This window comes from Rhinoraja longicauda, unplaced genomic scaffold (genome assembly GCF_053455715.1).
Source record: "Rhinoraja longicauda isolate Sanriku21f unplaced genomic scaffold, sRhiLon1.1 Scf000964, whole genome shotgun sequence".
In the NCBI taxonomy this organism is placed as follows: domain Eukaryota; kingdom Metazoa; phylum Chordata; class Chondrichthyes; order Rajiformes; family Arhynchobatidae; genus Rhinoraja; species Rhinoraja longicauda.
Window position 1 is genome coordinate 19,515 of NW_027602180.1, and position 19,541 is coordinate 39,055.

At 40.7% G+C, this 19,541-nt stretch overlaps 1 protein-coding gene across 2 annotated transcripts in view; it reads left to right on the forward strand.

Moving 5' to 3' along the window:
- Positions 1–14,447, forward strand: part of LOC144591382 (salivary plasminogen activator beta-like) — a 33,848-nt gene extending 19,401 nt beyond the window's left edge. For both annotated transcript variants that reach the window (XM_078395593.1, XM_078395594.1), the window contains exons 6-10: positions 3,571–3,763; positions 5,031–5,167; positions 5,358–5,498; positions 5,849–5,997; positions 11,879–14,447. In XM_078395593.1, the coding sequence (XP_078251719.1) occupies positions 3,571–3,763; positions 5,031–5,167; positions 5,358–5,498; positions 5,849–5,997; positions 11,879–12,037 (779 nt within the window). In that variant the 3' untranslated portion in view covers positions 12,038–14,447. The remainder of the gene's footprint in view (positions 1–3,570; positions 3,764–5,030; positions 5,168–5,357; positions 5,499–5,848; positions 5,998–11,878) is intronic.
- Positions 14,448–19,541: the final 5,094 nt, after the last annotated feature.

Below are 19,541 nucleotides of genomic sequence, written 5' to 3' on the forward strand. Positions count from 1 at the left end.
TCTTAATTGTAGTTTAAATATGATGTAGTGTTTGCGGTTGTGTGTTATGTGGGGGGAACTGTAAAAGTGTCTTTCCCGAATGGAGACCCGACCTTTGTTGTCGTGTCTCCGTTCCCGCTGCGGCCTACCACCGGCCAAACTCCGGCCTACCACCGGCCAAACTCCGGCCTACTGCGGCCTACCATCAGCCATGCACCTGGAGCTGGCGGGCTCCGGCTGGGACCACCAGGACTCTGGTTCGCAGAGCCCGCGGCCTGGACTCACCACCTGCAGACCTGGCTGCCTTCGGATGCTGCGGGAGCGGCTGCGACTCGTCTCTGAAGGCTTCGGCCGCGGGCCGCGTGGATATCGGAAGCCCGCAGGCCCCTGGGCGGGGGCCGACATCGGGAGCTCCGGCAGCGGCAGCGTCTTCGCCCGCCCCGAACCGCGGGGCTTGGGTCGGCCCGCCGCGGACCTTTCACCGTCCGGCGCGGGTGCTTCAATGTCAGGTGTCCCGACCGCCCCAACGTGGCAACTCCAACAGCCTGACCGCGGGAGAAGACGGCAGGGGAAGAGAAAAGACATTCTGGCCTTCCATCACAGTGAGGAGGTGACTGGAGGAGACACTGTTAGGATGTTTCTTTTGTTTGGTTTATGATTGTATGTGTATTGCATATTTTTATTGGTCTTATTGTTGAACTGCGGGTAATTTTTTATTTCACTGCACATTTATGTGTATGTGACAAATAAATTGACTATTGACTATTGAACTGCACTTACTTCCACATAGTCCTGGAATCAATTCTCCAATACTCTACGCAATTGCACTTCCAAACTCTCACTTGTATCACCTTTGCATTTACATTTGCTGTGGTGTTTACCTGGAGGAAGATCTGCTCAACTCTTCACCATTTACTTAAGATAGGCACAAAATGCAGGAGTAACTCAGCAGGTCAGGCAGCATCACTGGAGAACATGGATGGGCAACGTTTCAGATTGGAACACTTCTTCAGATTGACAAATGTCACCTATCCATGTTCTCCAGGGATGCTGCCTAGCCTACTGTTACTCGAGTATTTTGTGTTTATCTTTAGTATAAACCAGCATCTGCAGTTCCATGTTATCACAAAATCATTTACTTGTTCCACTGTAGTCACCCAGCAACTTTTTCTGTCATTAGTCCACTTTTCTCCTTTGACCTCGTGCTAGTTGACATTGTAAATGATGTCTTAGAAACATAGAAAATAGGTGCAGGAGGAGGCCATTTGGCCCTTCGAGCCAGCACCGCCATTCATTTTGATCATGGCTGATCATCCACAATCAGTAACCTCTGCTTGCCTTCTCCCCATATCCCTTGATTCCACTAGCCCCTAGAGCTCTATCTAACTCTCTTTTGAATTCATCCAGTGAAATGGCCCCCACTGTCTTCTGTGGCAGAGAATTCCACAAATTCACAACTCTCTGGGTGAAAAAGGTTTCTTCTCACCTCAGTTTTAAATGGCCTCCCCTTTATTCTTAGACTGTGGCCCCTGGTTCTGGACTCCCCCAACATTGGGAGCAGACCAGCAAACAGCGCAGCACGTTATTTCCGACTGCACTTTCCTCCGTCCCCCTGGTGGACGACCTCACGGCCCTCGACAACAGCACATTGTACTGGCTACAGCGCCTGGGGGGTGTTACATAATTTCTGCTGCCTCAAACGTGAAGAAGGGAACATTTTTCCTGCATCGAGCTTGTCCAGTCCTTTTATAATTTTATACGTCTATAAAGTCCTTCACAGATATTGTTGCTCTAAAGTCAAAAAGATTATTGCCTTCCTCTTCAATGCACATTAACTGCTGTCCATTTCCAAACTCATCTTTTTCCAAAATCCTTGACAGAATCTGTCTCTCAAATCCAAGCCCATTTTTCCAGCCACGCAGATTTTATTCCCTTCAACTTTCTGGCTCTAACTCTCATTAATGTTGTCCTATAGTGTCACAAGTGATGTTCTTTGAGCATTGTTCCTTAAATCTATACTCTTAATTATTCTTTTAAAAAAATAGAACACAAAATGTTGGAGTAACTTAGCAGGTCAGGCAGCATCTCTGGAGAACATGAATTGAACAATGTCACCTATGTCTGACCTGCTGAATTACTCCAGCACCTTGTGTCTTCTTTCCTAAACTAACATCTGCAATGACTTGTTTCGACTTCTTAATGATTCTCTTGTTAGCTAGGTCCATAAGTGTAACTTGATTCCAATTTTACCGATCCAAAACTTCTCCATCAATAGCAATTCTTCCTAACACTACCCTGTTAATTTAATTCGTGGCCCACTTAACCAATATGGTTTCATTGATGAAAGTATGAAAGTTAATTCATTTTTTACCAAGGAATGTAAAAATTCATATAATTTTATTGCTGAGGAACAAAAGTACTGCACATCAACAATACATAACTCTCTTTGATCCATTGTAAATGTACAAACTTGCCATCCATGCATGAGAAGTGTTTATTGGACTTGTGCCTGTGCAACTTAAGTTTCATCAATGTCTGATTCTCTCACCCAACCCCCCCCCCCTCCCATCCCCCTCCACCTCGTCACATGTAAAACAGTTGACCAAAATATAGGTTCTACATCCAACCAGCTACTCATTAATAATGAGATCAGTTTTTGGCACATAGGTTGCACACTACCTCTAGAACTAACATAGAATTCATGCATATCTTTACCCGAGATTCATCTACCTGTGCTTTCAATAAAAGCCTCTAATTCAGAGACCAATGATTAAAACATTTTGTTGTTGCTGGTAGAATGAACTAAAGCTCGTCATTGCAGCTCTATTCTGGAATAGTGAAGGTTTCAGAATTTAATATAACTGCATTTTACCACACAGCGATGCTGCTGTGAAATAGTCGAGTTCACTCAAATTCCACTGGGGACCCAATGCTCCTATGACAGCTGCTCAGAAAAGGACAGGAAGGCCCTTCAGAGGGTCATCACGACGGCCCAGAAGATCATCGGCTGCTCACTGCCCTCCCTGGAGCACCTGTTCAGCCTACGCTGCCTCAGTAGAGCAGACAAAATAATAAAAGATCCATCCCACCCCGGCCACCGTCTGTTTGTTCATCTGCCCTCTGGTCGACGTTTCAGGTCGATCAAATCCCGAACAAACAGACTTAAGAACAGTTTTTACCCCAGGGCCATACGAGAACTGAACACTACCTTTGCACTAGGCAACACCGTTAAAAAATCTTGTACTTAATATAATTGTATTTAATTGTATTTATGTATTTATTTGTTTTTGCATTTATTGCATATATGTTTGTACGCACCGTCAGGATTGGCTATTTTTTTAATTTCGTTGTACTCGTTGCAATGACAATAAATGAATATTATTATTATTATTATTATGACATGAATTTTGGAGAATGGTGGCCCACTGTCAGTAATTAAAGTGCCAAAAAATTCTGCTGCTACTTTTCATTTTCATTTTCTGTCTCATAAAGTGGTCTATTCTTATTCTTTCAGATTATGAAACATCTAATAAGTATTTTGATATTCAAAGAAATATGATTGGACTGCCCATGTTTATCTTCTCTCAACAGTGTCAAAGTGTGGTCAAAGACAGCGTAAAATTCATAAGATTGTTGGAGGAGCTCGAACCACAATTGATTCTCACCCTTGGCAAGCAGCACTCTATGTTATTGAAAAACGATCCAATAAACCCATTTTTCAATGTGGAGGAAGTCTGATCAACTCTTGCTGGGTTCTGACAGCTGCACACTGTATTAGAACCAAGTAGGTCACACTTCACAATATGAATTTAGTAATATGAACGTTGTTAAGAATAGATTTTATTCGGTTCGCGCCCTGTATTAAGTAGCAGGACTTAAGCTTGAATTCTGTTGTATAATTCAAACTGAACTGCTCTATCTGAACTCATGATCTTCACTGCTTGTAATCATTGGTGCCTTTTTTCATTAGAAAGCCTGATTACAATGTTAGCTTTTATCAAATATAACATTTACTCTTCCAAAGAGCTGGAAGTAGTATTGTGCCAGCAGTAATAATCAATTTGAATAATTATTGGAATACAAACTTTCTCTCATTATCTAGAGTATTGATAATCAAAGGTATTTATTTCACAAAATGCTGGAGTAACTCAGCAGGTCAGGCAGCATCTCAGGAGAGAAGGAATGGGTGATGTTTCGGGTCGAGACCCTTCTTCAGATTGCATACTTCAGAAAACATACTGTTGGGTTGCATCACAACTTGGGTTGGGAAGAGTTCTACCCAAGACTGCGAGAAATTGCAGAGTTGTAGATGAAGCCCAGTTCATCACACAGACCAGGCATCCCACCATTTACTCCATCTACGCTGCCTCAGAAAAGAAGCCGACATAATCAAAGATTTGCCCTATTTCGGTCTCTTCTTCCTGCTCACTTTCAGCAGAGGGTTGAAAGTGTGCACTGCCACAACTGGTAACAGCTTCTTCCGCTCTGTTACATAGGGTTTTGAATAGTTCTTCCATAAGCTGGGATACTGTCCGATTCACCTCTACCCCATTGTAGACATTGTACTTTATTTAAGGAACTGTTGTGCTACAATGTTAAGAACTATATTCTGCACTGTGTAGCTTCCCCTTTGCTCCACTGTAGAGTAGTATGAGTTTGACTTGATTGTGTATATATATATAAATTGTATTATCTGATCTTTTTGGACAGCATGCAAAAGCAAGCTTTTCACTGTACTTCTATATATGTGACAATAATAAACCTAAACCTAGTTCTGCCTGATGTTGATTCTCTATCTACTGCGTCACACAAGCACTTCAGTTGTTTGTGCCATTTTTTTAAAGATACCTTAAAGAATACAAGTGATGAATATTCCAAATAATGATGGAGCTTTCAATGTGAAGAAAAAATAATAAATTGTGTACGTTACTTTTGGAACTTGGGAGATGGAGAATATTCATTTAAAAAAAAGGGCAATTCAAATTAAAATCCAAAAGTTTGCATATTTTCTGTAAGACAATGTGCTAACACAATTTCTTTTTGGTATTTAGTGCTTCCCCTACAGACTATAGGGTATTACTGGGAAAAAAATCAATAAATGAATATGCGAAAGATGATCAAAACTTTCTTGTCAAAAAGATAATTATGCACCAAAATTTCAACGAACATACATACGACAATGATATCGGTAAGATTTGTTTGTTGGGAATAGTAAATTAATTTGAATAATGGATGTTTCAAATTGGAATTCTTGCACATTATCAAATGTTTGTAATAATTCCTGAAATGCAGCACACTTATTGTTTCTCCTCACTGAATATAAATCTTTTAGCCATGTCTGTTATGCATTGACAAATGGATTTTCTTCTTTTTTAAAGCGCTGTTAAAATTGAAATCTCAATCAGGAATGTGTACAAAGGAGACTAAATTTGCACAACCCATCTGTCTGCCTTCTAATCACCAAAGATTTCCCGATAACACTCAGTGTGAAATTTCTGGCTATGGCAGAGAAGAAGCATGTAAGTTTGAAATTCTAGTTAATCGATCTTGCTATAAAATTTTATTTTCAAAGTACAAACTTTCCTTTGTGAAAGAAAAATTGTAAGAATAGATTTCTCTATTAAACTTAAATTTGCACATTAAAATCAAAAATGCAAAAAAAACAGCAATTAGACTAAGATTTTGCTTGGTGTAATTATCATCAATGTGCCAATTTAAATCTCGTTACTATATCTAAAACCCTCTTAGATCTTCATGAGCAGCTTTTGAAGCTCAATGGGTTCCTTCATCACCAACCAGAAATATTCAGTCCACTATCAAATAATTTAAAAAACACCTGAAGCTCAAATCCAAACTGTTTTTTTTTCAGTTTCTCCTTTCTTCTCCAAATTTCTGAAGGAGGGAACAGTGCGCTTACTTTCACAGAGATTATGCAGGTCCTCACAATATTACGGAAACCAAGTGACTGACAACATGTTGTGTGCTGCTCACCCTGACTGGAAGGTAGATTCTTGTAATGTGAGTAAATGGAAGAAAGCTCATTTATATTTTCTAATGATGTTCTAAATCCAAGAAGGCAGAATTCAATGTATTAATGATAAACAGACCTGTAATCACTTTGACAACTGAGATTGCAGCCAAGATTATGAGATCCAAATCCAAAATACATATTACTGGCTCAAGGTGGGGGAATGTCTCATATTCTGTGATTAAAAATACATTTTATCGACTTCCGGTGGCGCCATGTTGGACTAGACAATCTAAAAAGTTAGCTCTCAAAGAAACCAATTAAAACTAGCTCTTTTAAACATTAGTAACAACAGGAAGCGGGCCAATCGCAAGTTATCTCGACAACGAAAGTTAACGATAAATAAAAATATGGAGACAAGGTTAAACAAAAAGGATAATGCGGATACTAAAGCTACGGACTCGGCAAAGAGAGCCACGCCAGATAAGGGAACCAGCTGTGGGGAACAAGACTCCGTAATATTGGCGGAGCTACGCAAGTTAAGACAAGAGCACACAGAAGCGGTAAATGACAACAAAAAAGCTCTGGTGAGACTAGAAACTAATTTAAAGGAGCTTTTGGAGAGAACCGTTTCACTGGAGCGACGAACAGTGAACATAGAAGAAAGGTTGGGGGAGACGGAAGACAGGGCAGCGCGGCTGGAAAGATCAGTCGCCTTTCTTCTTCAAAGAGAGGCGGCGTTAGCCGCAAAATGTGACGACTTGGAAGCAAGAGCGAGACGTAATAACATACGGATACATGGGATCCCGGAGGGCGCTGAGAAAGGCGACACCATAGGATTTGTGACTGATTTCATCCGAACAACATTACAAATCTCGGCGGCCGTCGATATCCGCATCGAAAGAGCGCACCGCTCGCTGACTACCAAACCGAAAGAGAGTGCGGCTCCCCCGCGAGCCATCATCGCCCGCTTCATTGACCACCAGGTGAAAGACCGCATCATACAACAAGCATGGAAACAAAAAATAACATATGAGGAACGGACCATTTACTTCAACCATGACTACACTACCGAGATACAGAAGAAGAGGAAACAAGTGCGGGATGTAATAAAAAAGTTGAAGGAGAAAAACATAAAGGCACAGTCCCCATATCCTGCAAGACTGAAGGTGTTTCTGGGAACAGAGACGAAGACATTCAATACACTGATGGAGGCTGCCCCCATCCTGAAGGACATGGGGATCCATGTGGAGGAGGACGAGTGGGAGAAACTACAGAGAGTGAGGATGGAGGGCAGCTGGACCACGGGGACAGGACAGAAGGGAAAGAGGAGACAGCCACCCATCACAGAGGCGGACATACAAGCCCTCGGTCTGTGAACTCTGAGGTTCACAGTGGTAAGGACTAAAAAAAAAAAAAAAAACAGCCTGGAACTAAGGGTAAAAAAATAAATGACAATCCGGAAGTATATATAAGGCGGACAATCTGAATTTATGTTTAATGTTCAAAGAATTGAAAAGGAGCTAGTTATGGGATTTAAGTAACACTTATACTGAATAATGTCAAAATTGGTTGAAGGAGCAAAGCTGGATCTCAATTTGAGCAAGGAGCAACTTAATTCTGAGAAGTTGCAGGTGCACATTGTGCTATTTCCCCAGAGAGATTGCCACACTCTCTGATGACGGGACTTTTGGGAGTCACATGTTATTTTTGTATAGTAGTTCAGAGGGAGATGTGTATTGTTTGTTTGTTTTTTCGCTGTGTATCGTTTTGCACAGTTGTTTTGATTTATAGGAGGAACCGAGTTTATGGCCTACATCTTAAAATGTCATGAATAAGTTGAACCTTGTTTCTTATAATGTGCACGGTCTAAATCACCCTATTAAGAGAAAGAAAATATTGAGTCAGTTGAAGAAACTACAATGTGCCATTGCACTAATCCAAGAAACTCACTTGAGTGAAAATGAACATAAAAAACTGAAAAGGGAATGGGTAAACCAAGTATTCCATGCTTCATATGGCAAGAAAAGGGGGGTGGCCATACTAATTAATAAATCCCTACCATTTTCTGTAGAGAAAGTGATTAAAGGTGATATGGGAAGATATATCATGGTGGTTGGCACAATAGGAGATATGAGTATTTCAATATTAAACATCTATGCCCCAAATGAAGAAAATGAAACATTCTTTAAAAACATAGCCAATATACTTACCAGTAACGGACGAGGGATGATAATTTTGGGAGGGGATTTTAATACCATACAGAATGGTAACTTAGACAGGTTGCCATCTGAGAGGGGACCAAAAACAAAAAAATCCAGAGTCCTAAATAATGTTATAAAAGAATTAGGTCTGGTTGATCCATGGAGACATAATAATCCTAAAGGAAGAGATTTTACCTTTTATTCTAACCCACATGGGAGTTATTCGAGAATAGACTTTTTTTGTGTGTCAAAACAACAGATACATACAGTCAGGGACTGCAGTATAGAATCCATAACTATAAGTGACCACGCCCCTGTCATACTATCCATTGAGCTGGGCAGGGAATCCTTCTTTAAGTACTGGAGACTTAATGTGTCAATCCTATCAGATGAAAAGGTTGTCAAAGAACTAAAACTAAACTTAAAGGAATATTTTCAAATAAATGACAATGGCGAGGTCTCACCATCGACATTATGGGAGGGAGGAAAAGCAGTCATGAGAGGGAAAATAATAGAGATAACTTCCAGATTGAAAAAAACTCGAATGGAAAGGCAAGGAAAGCTAGAAAGTAAAATCAGAGAGTTGGAGTTAGAACATAAAAGAACAAGAAACAACTCTATTCTCGTCGAATTAAAAAAAATGAGACAAGAGTTAGACGAACTTTTAACATATAAAGCAGAAGGAGCTCTTCGTTTTATAAATCAAAGATATTATGAGATGGGTAACAGAGCAAGCCGGTTACTGGCATTCCAACTGCGAAAAGCTCAAACAAATAGAATAGTTACAAAAATAAGACATCCCACTTCCAATTTTATTATGGCTAAGCCAAAAGAGATAGCAAAGGCCTTTGCAGAATATTATAAAAACTTATACAGTGACTCAGAATCTAATCTCACTGAGACCAAAACACAAGAATTTTTCAAAAAACTACATTTACCAGCATTAAAGGTAGAAGAAGCATCTGAAATGATAAAACCAATTTCGTCACAAGAAATAGCCGATACTATAAAAACCCTTAAAAGTAACAAATCCCCAGGTACAGATGGCTTCTCAGGGGAGTATTATAAATGTTTTGCAGAAGACATAACACCAGAATTATGTAAAGTTTTTAATTATGCGCTGTCAACAGGAAACCGCCCAGATACTTGGTCAGAAGCCATAATTTCCGTACTACATAAGGAGGGCAAAGATCCGACTTCATGTGAGGGATATAGACCGGTCAGCTTGCTCTGTAATGATTTAAAAATATTAACAAGCATACTAGCACAGAGAATGCAACAACATATAACTAAATTAATCAAGCCAGATCAAACGGGGTTTATCCCGGGGAGACAGGGGGCTAACAATATCAGGAGAACACTAAATCTTATATCATGTGCTAAAAATAATCCCAGACCTACCATGCTGCTTAGCCTAGATGCACAAAAAGCGTTTGACCGCGTGAAATGGAACTTTTTATATCAAACATTGAAGGTTTTTGGGTTTCACTCAACGTTTATAGACTGGGTAAGAATTGTTTATAAAAATCCCAAATCACGGATCAGAATTAATGGCTGCTGCTCAGACTTCTTCTACCTCAAAAGAGGAGTCAGGCAAGGAGATTGCCTGAGCCCGCTACTGTTTGCTGCAAGTATTGAACCGTTAGCAGAGTCAATAAGACAAAATAAAAACATTAAAGGAATAAAAGATGAAGGGGGCATAGAACACAAGACGTCATTATTTGCGGACGATTTATTAACATACATAGTGGAGCCCTCCACGTCTATACCAGCTCTACTAAATAACCTAAAAGAATATGGTGAAATATCAGGATATTTGACAAATGAAGCCAAATCAATAGCAATGATGCTCTCAGGAGATTGTCCAGTGGAACTTAAAGAAAAAGTCCATTTTAAATGGACCAAAAAAGGGTTTAGATACCTTGGTATAATTATCACTTCGAATACAGCACAGCTATTTGAAGCTAATTATGGGAAACTGATATCTGAGATAAAGGATGATTTGGCTGGATGGGAGATCTTACCGTTGACTCTGGTGGGAAGAGTAGAAACAGTCAGAATGAATATATTGCCAAGACTGTTGTTTTTGTTCCAATCGTTGCCTATTATGATCTCGGGAGCTTTTCTAAAAAAACTGGATAAAATTATATCGAAATTCTTATGGCAAAGTAAAAAAGCAAGAATTAAATACAAGACGCTTCTCAGCAAAAAAGAAAAGGGAGGGTTGAACTTGCCTAATTTAAGAAATTATTATTGGGCAACGCAACTCAGAGCCTTAATCATGTGGACCACTAAAGAGAAAGATTCAATGTGGGTGGAGATGGAGCAAAACGCTTGTAAAAATTTGCCTTTAGAATCACTCCCATTTTTAAACGAGAAGGCCCTGAAGAGGCTCAGGATGGGCAACGAGTGGATTAGGGTAACAATGAAAGTCTGGTCAGCAGTAAGAAAGAAGCTGAAGCTGTCAAATTCTGTAAGCAGGGCTACTAGAATAGCAAAAAACCCAGACTTTGTACCATCTACCATGGACTCAGGATTTGACAGATGGGCTGACAAAGGGCTAATATACATAGATCAAATGTTTCAGGGACAAACAATGAAAATATTCACACAACTTCAAAAAGAATTCAATTTACCTGCTCATGACTTTTACAAATTCTTACAGCTAAGAGATTACCTACAGAAACATCAGGAATGGGAGAACATCTGCAAGACTCCATCTAAATTAGAGGAAGTGTTGTGGGGGTTCTCGGAAGACAAGTCAAAAAAAGGGATTATATCAAAAATTTATGAAGCACTACAACATGAATCCAATGAGAACAACTTACATATCAAAGAAAAATGGGAACTGGAAGCGAATATCATAATATCAGAAGAAGGGTGGGAGGAATCATTTAAAGAGGGACATAAACTAACTAAGAGCCCAACATGGAGGGAATTTGACTGGAAAGTTAAAATGCGTTACTTTTATACTCCATTCATTACATCGAAATATAGTAATACAACTGATTTATGTTGGAGGGAGTGTGGAGAAGTTGGGGACTCCACTCATATATTCTGGGATTGCCCAAAAATACAGGATTTCTGGAAGAATATTCAAAAGGAAATTAAACAGATTATGGGCATTAACGTCCCTCTGGAACCAGCACTTTACATTTTGGGTATAATTCCTGACAGTATGACAGATAAGAGTTCGAAACATTTACTGACAATCCTGCTGCTGATAGCAAAGAAGACGATAACAACCTCTTGGTTGAAACCACAGCCTCCAAGCATAATGCAATGGAGAGATAGGGTAAAAAATGTGTATATAATGGAAAAAATCACAGCAAGGTTACAGTTGACAACAGACATGTTTGATAAAAGATGGTCATTATTAATACAGGCAATGCCGGGACTCGAGTCTCTTCCGTTTTTGGGAACTTAAAGTAAGGGTATTTACAATCAATATGCATCTCCTATGTTTGTTTAGTTTGTGTTTGTATGTATGTAAAAAAAATAATAAAAATAAAAAAGAAAGTAAAAAAAAAAAAAAAAATACATTTTATCACGTATCTGAAAAATACCTCAAAGGCATTTACAAACAATATTTACTTTATATATTTCCCTTAAGTGTTTTTCCATTGTAATACATTTCAACTTTCCTTTTAAATTTACGTTGCAATATCATTAAATTTATTAGTGTAATAGTTGAATTAAATGTTTTATTTGTTATCTTTAATGACAGGGAGATTCTGGAGGACCTCTGGTATGTGAAAACAATGGACAAATGTACCTTTATGGAATAATCAGCTGGGGTGAAGAGTGTGCCAAGAAGTATAAACCTGGAATTTACACAAGAGTTACCAATTATATACAGTGGATTGAAGAAAACATGGCTGCCTGATTTGAGGCATTTAAAATAATTTCCAGTAATATTTGGCTTGAATAATAATTTCATCCAATTTACCTTGTCTTACTCCTAAATAATCTCAAAGTGGATAAAGTTTTCAAAGGTTAATAAGTTGCACTTCACACTGCAAAAGCTTTCAATGTTTGTCTGCATCAGACAGCTTATTTGTTTTTATATTTATCATTTAATATAGATATTTTTAAAGAGTTAACCAATCCTCTGGGAAGGTGAAATATTAACTTACATTGATCTTGTTTCATTAATAAAGTAGTTTCAAGATGGTAAATTTTCTGTGAACTGTTTGCTCTATGGTGACGTACAATTTGAAATGCAACTCATAATTAGTTGCAGACTGACACAAAATACTGGAGTAACTCAGTGGGACTGGCGCCATCTCTGGATAGAAGGAATGGGTGACGTTTCAGGTCAAGACCCTTCTTCAGACTGATGTCAGGGGAGTGGGTGGAAGAGATAATGATGCCATAACTAGTTACCATTAGTGTCTAACTGGTCAGGGATGAAGTTGTACTGTGAATACAGTTTAACCAGAATTAAGTTGTTTGAGATTTAAGAAAATTGCAGATTGGCTGACCTTTCTTGAGTATCATTGAGAGTAAAGAGTCAGAAGGTCAGAGTCACATTTTCTGATGCTTAAAAGTTAGATAATAAAAAGCAATAAGCTTTTTTTTTGCAATTAACAGACAGTGCATTCACAAAGTATTCAGACCCCTTCACTTTTTCCACTTTTTGTTACATTGCAGCCTTATTTTAAAATTGATTAAATTCATTTTTTTCATCATCGATCTACATACAATACCCCATAATAAAAAAAGCAAAAACAGGCATTTAGACGTTTTTGCAAAGTAATTAAAAAGAAATAACTGAAATACCATATTTACATAAGTATTCTGACCCTTTACTCAGTACTTTGTTGAGGCATCTTTGGCAGCGATTACAGCTTCAAGTCTTCTTGGGTATGACACTACAAGCTTGGCACACCTGTATTTGGGTCATTTCTTCCATTCTTCTCTGCAAATCCTCTCAAGCTCTGTCAGGTTGGATGGGGAGCGTCGATGCACAGCTATTTTCGGTCCCTGCAGAGATGTTTGATCGGGTTCAAGTCTGGGTTCTGCCTGGGCCATTCAAGCACATTCACAGACTTGTCACGAAGCCACTCCTACATTGACTTGGCTGTGGGCTTAGGGTCATTGTCCTGTTGGAAGGTGAACGTCCCAGTCTGAGGTCCAGAACTCTCTGGAGCCGGTTTTCATCAAGGATCTCTCTGTACTTTGCTCCGTTCATCTTTCCCTCGATCCTGACATGTCTCCCAGTTCCTGCCGCTGAAATACATCCACACAGCATGATGATGCCACCACCATGCTTCTCCGTATGTATGGTATTGGCCAGGCGATGAGTGGTGCCTGGTTTCCTCCAGACGTGACGCTTGGCATTCAGGCCAAAGAGTTCAATCTTGGTTTCATCAGACCAGACAATCTTGTTTAGGTGCCTTTTGGCAAACTCCAAGTGGGTTGTCATGTGCCTTTTACTGAAGAGTATCTTCCAACTGGCCACTCTACCATAAAGGCCCGATTGGTGGAGTGCTGCAGATATAGTTGTCCTTCTGGAAGTTTCTCCCATCTTCACAGAGGAACTCTTTTGCTCTGTCAGAGTGACCACCAGGTTCTTGGTCACCTCTCTAACCAAGGCCCTTCTCCCCTGATTGCTCAGTTTGGCTGGGCAGCCAGCTCTAAGAAGAGTCCTGGTGATTCCAAAGTTCTTTCATTTAAGAATGACGAAAGCCACTGTGCTCTTCGGGACCTGCAATGCTGCAGAAATTGTTTTATACCCTTCCCCAGATCTGTGTCTCGACACAATCCTATCTCGGAGGTCTACGGATAATTAATTCATCTTCATGGCTTGATTTTTGCTCTGACATGCACAGTCAACTATGGGACCTTATATAGACAGGTGTGTGCCTTTCCAAATCATGTCCAATCAATTTAATTTACCACTGGTGGACTCCAATCAAGTTGTAGAAACATCTCAAGGATAATCAATGGAAACAGGATGAATCTAAGCTTAATTTTGAGTGTCATAGCAAAGGGTCTGAATACTGATGTAAATGTGATATTTCAGAAATTTTTGTAAAATAATTAAAAAGAAATAACTAAACACCTGTTTTCACTTCTTCATTCTGGGGTATTGTGTGTAGATTGATGATAAAACAAATGAATTTAATCCATTTTAAAATAAAACTGTAACGTAATAAAATGTGGAAAAAGTGAAGGGGTCTAAATACTTTCTGAATGCACTGTACCTGATCTTCCAGAAAGCAAATTCAGATTTCAACTGTGTGTTCGTTTAATAATTGCACTGCAGAACAAATTAACTATTGTTGCAACAACTTGTTCTGAATTGTTGGATTTATTGATATTCTGGCAGATAGGATAAATCATGGTTCACATCTTGGGCTTCACCACCTCAGCATGTTCCAGGCACCCACCATTGTCTGTGTAAATAAACAAAAAAATGCCCTTTAAACATCTTAAAATTTTGTCCCTTCTCACCTTTACACTATGATCAGGCTTCCTTAGGAATCCCTAAACCAGTCATATCTCTGAAAGATTTAGAACATCTTCAGTCATTTATGGGGAATGCCTATTCAGACAAAGTCTGAATAAATGGGTTTTTCACTCTCGAACAATGGGGTCCATACTTCTGGAGTACACTTGCATTGCCTCTCCGGTCCATATTTATCTAACTAAAATAATATCCATAAGACACATCCTTATGTAGAATTATTTTAATTCTAGTCATTTTGAGTTTTCATTGTCTACTTCCTGTAATCCTGTAGAGAATTTGCAAATGTTTCTAAAATTATACAAGGTCTAGTTTTTGAATATAGATGCATTTTCCTGGCTTTTATTTGGGTAATAAGATACAGTTAATACACAAAATAAGAATATCTGAACCTTCAGTAAAATTTGGACATCATATCAAGTATGTAAATAGCATTTGGATTGGGACCAATTAAATTGTACCCAAAGACGACCTTTCTCCATTAGTAGTCAATTTATCCAAATTTGGTAACTCAAAGTAACCATTCATTAAATCAAAAAGCTTTCCAAATGTTTGGGTAAATTATTTTTTGAACAGCAATTGGTGGCATTTCTATACAAATATTGTATTTGTTGAGTTCCACTCTGTATATTTATTATGTTACTTCAAAGGGATTCTCTCTGTGGTCACCAGTTGCTGGATTTATTGTTTGAGGTTCTTTAATGCTTCTACCATGTAGCCTTGAAGTGCCTATCAGGGGTATTTTGGGAATTAGTCGCTTTCATAAGGAATAAGAGTAGAATTAAGCCATTCGGCCCATCAATAGACAATAGGCGCAGGAGGAGGCCATTCGGCCCTTCGAGCCAGCACCGCCATTCAACGTGATCATGGCTGATCATTCTCAATCAGCACCCCGTTTCTGCCATCTCCCCATACCCCCTGACTCCACTATCCTTAAGAGCTCTATCTAGCTCTCTCTTGAATGCATTCAAAGAATTGGCCTCCACTGCCTTCTGAGGCAGAGAATTTCACAGATTCACAACTCTCTGACTGAAAAAGTTTTTCCTCATCTCTGTTCTAAATGGCCTACCCCTTATTCTTAAACGGTGGCCCCTTGTTCTGGACTCCCCCAACATTGGGAACATGTTCCCTGCCTCTAACATGTCCAACCCCTTAATAATCTTATACGTTTCGATAAGATCCCCTCTCATCCTTCTAAATTCCAGTGTATACAAGCCTAGTCGCTCTAGTCTTTCAACATATGACAGTCCCGCCATTCCAGGAATTAACCTAGTAAACCTACGCTGCACGCCCTCAATAGCAAGAATATCCTTCCTCAAATTTGGAGACCAAAACTGCACACTAGGGCCCTGTACAACTGCAGAAGGACCTCTTTGCTCCTATACTCAACTACTCTTATTATGAAGGCCAACATTCCATTGGCTTTCTTCATTGCCTGCTGCACCTGCATGCTTCCTTTCAGTGACTGATGCACTAGGACACCCAGATCTCGTCATACGACCCCTTTTCCTAACTTGACACCATTCAGATAATACTCTGCCTTCCTATTCTTACCACCAAATTGGATAACCTCTCACTAATCCACATTAAACTGCATCTGCCATGCATCCGCCCACTCACACAACCTGTCCAAGTCACCTCATAGCATCTTCCTCAGAGTTCACACTACCACCCAGCTTTGTATCATCTGCAAATTTGCTAATGGTACTTTTAATCCCTTCATCCAAGTCATTAATGTATATTGTAAATAGCTGCGGTCCCAACACCGAGCCTTGCGGTACCCCACTAGTCATTGCCCGCCATTCTGAAAGGGACCCATTTATCACCCCTCTTTGCTTTCTGCCTGTCAACCAATTTTCTATCCATGTCAGTACCCTACCTCCAATACCATGTGCTCTAATTTTACCCACTAATCTCCTATGTGGAACCTTGTCGAAGGCTTTCTAAAAGTCGAGGTACACCACATCCATCGGCTCTCCCCTGTCAATTTTCCTAGTTACATCCTCAAAGAATTCCAGAAGATTAGTCAAGCATGATTTCCCCTTCGTAAATCCATGCTGACTCGGAACGATCCTGTTACTACTATCCAAATGCTCCACAATTTCGTCTTTTATAATTGACTCCAGCATCTTCCCCACCACTGATGTAAGACTAACTGGTCTATAATTTCCCGTTTTCTCTCTCCCTCCTTTCTTAAAAAGTGGGACAACATTAGCTACCCTCCAATCCATAGGAACTGATCCTGAATCTATAGAACATTGGAAAATGATCACCAATGCGTCCACAACTTCTAGCGCCACCTCCTTACTGGGGATTTATCAGCCTTCAGTCCCATCAGTCTACCCAACACCATTTCCTGCCTAATGTGGATTTCTTTCAGTTCCTCCGTCACCCTAGGATCTCTGGCCACTGGAACATCTGGGAGATTGCTTGTATCTTCCTTCGTGAAGACAGATCCAAAGCAGATCAACTCCTCAGCCATTTCCTTGTTCCCCATAATAAATTCCCCTGCTTCTGTCTTCAAGGGACCCACATTTGCCTTGACTATTTTTTCCTCTTTACATACCTAAAAAAGCTTTTACTATCCTCCTTTATATTATTGGCTAGTTTACCCTCGTACCTCATCTTTTCTCCCCGTATTGCTTTTTTAGTTATCTTCTGTTACTCTTTAAAAGAGTCCCAATCCTCTGGCTTCCCACTCTTCTTTGCTTTGTTGTACTTCTTCTCTTTTATTTTTATGCTGTCCTTGACTTCCCTTGTCAGCCACGGGTGCCTCTTACTCCCCTTAGAATCTTTCCTCCTCTTTGGGATAAATTGATCCTGCAACTTCTGCATTATTCCCAGGAATACCTGCCATTGCTGTTCCACCGTCTTCCCTGCTGGGGCTTCCTTCCAGTCAATTCTGGCTAGCTCCTGCCTCATGCCTCTGCAATCCCCTTTGCTATACTGTAATACTAACACTTCCGATTTTCCCTTCTCCCTCTCAATTTGTAGAGTAAAACTTATCATATTGTGATCACTGCCTCCTAATGGCTCTTTTACCTCGAGTCCCCTTATCAGATCAGGTTCATTACACAACACTAAATCCAGAATTGCCTTCTCCCTGGTAGGCTCCAGTACAAGCTGTTCTAAGAATCCATCTCGGAGGCACTCCACAAATACTCTTTCCTGGGGTCAATAGACAATAGGTGCAGGAGTAGGCCATTCAGCCCTTCGAGCCAGCACCGCCATTCAATGCGATCATGGCTGATCACTCTCAATCAGTACCCCGTTCCTGCCTTCTCCCCATACCCCTCACTCCACTATCCTTAAGAGCTCTATCCAGCTCTCTCTTGAAAGCATCCAATGAACTGGCCTCCACTGCCTTCTGAGGCAGAGAATTCCACACCTTCACCACTCTCTGACTGAAAAAGTTCTTCCTCATCTCCGTTCTAAATGGCCTACCCCTTATTCTTAAACTGTGGCCCCTTGTTCTGGACTCCTCCAACATTGGGAACATGTTTCCTGCCTCTAATGTGTCCAATCCCCTAATTATCTCCTGATTCAACTTGCACCCTATGTTGAGGCTACTGTTTGGGGGCCTATAGATAACTCCCATTAGGGTCTTTTTACCCTTACAATTTCTCATTTCTATCCATACTGATTCAACATCTCCTGATTCTATGTCACCCCTTGCAAGAGAATGTATATCATTCCTTACCATCAGAGCAACCCCACCTCCTCTGCCCACCTGTCTGTCTTTTCTATACGTTGTGTACCCCTGAATATTCAGTTCCCAGCCCTGGTCCTCTTGTAGCCATGTCTCAGTGATCCCTACAACATCATACTTGCCCATGACTAACTGAGCCTCAAGCTCATCCACTTTATTTTTTATACTACGCGCATTTAAGTACAACACTTTAACTTCTGTATTTACCTCCCCTCTCACATCGGTCACAATTGGCCCTGCCCTTAATTTCTTTTCCCCTCTAGAACTTCTGTTGCAATATCTCCTGTATTTCCTTTTACCTCATCTTCATATTCACAATTTGTTTACCCCTCCCCCCCACTACTTAGTTTAAAGCCACAGGTGTCACACTAGCAAACCTGCCTGCCAGAATGTTTGTCCCCCTGCTGTTAAGATGTAACCCGTCCCTTTTGTACAAGTCACCCCTAGCCCAGAAGAGATCCCAGTGGTCCAGAAATCTAAATCCCTGCTCTCTGCACCTGCCCCTCAGCCATAAATTCATACCCTCTATCTCTCTGTTCCTGGCCTCACCAGCACGAGGTACCGGTAGCAGTCCAGAGATAACCACCTTCGACGTCCTACTTCTCAGTGTTTTTCACAACTCTCTAAACTCCCGCTGTAGCACCTCCTTCCTCTTCCGCCCGACGTCATTCGTGCCCACATGCACAACGACTTCAGGTTGATCGCCTTCCCTCACTAGGATTTTCTGAAGCCGGTCCGTGATGTGTTGAACCCTGGCACCAGGGAGGCAACAGACCATCCTCAAGTCCCTCCTGCTGCCACAGAATCTTCTGTCCGTCCCTCGGACGATGGAGTCACCGACCACTACGGCTCTTCCTGACTTCGGTCTCCCCTGTCGAGTATCCTTGCCAACAGGTCCGCCACTCGGACTGGAAACGTCTTCTGCCCCAACAGTTCCCAAGAGGGTATACCTATTTGCAATAGGCACAGCCACTGGGGTCTCCTGTAGTCCTCGTCCACTCCCCCCTGAAACAGTCTCCCACCTTCGCTCGACCTGGACCCTTGGCGTGACAGCCTCACAATAAGTCCTGTCGAGGAAACTCTCGCATTCCCGGATGGCCCTGAGGTCATTCAACTGCCTCTCCAACTCCACCACACGTCCCTTCAGGAGCTGCACCTGGACACAGTTCTTGCAGGTGTAGCTCCCAGAAGCTCCAGCGACGTCCCTGT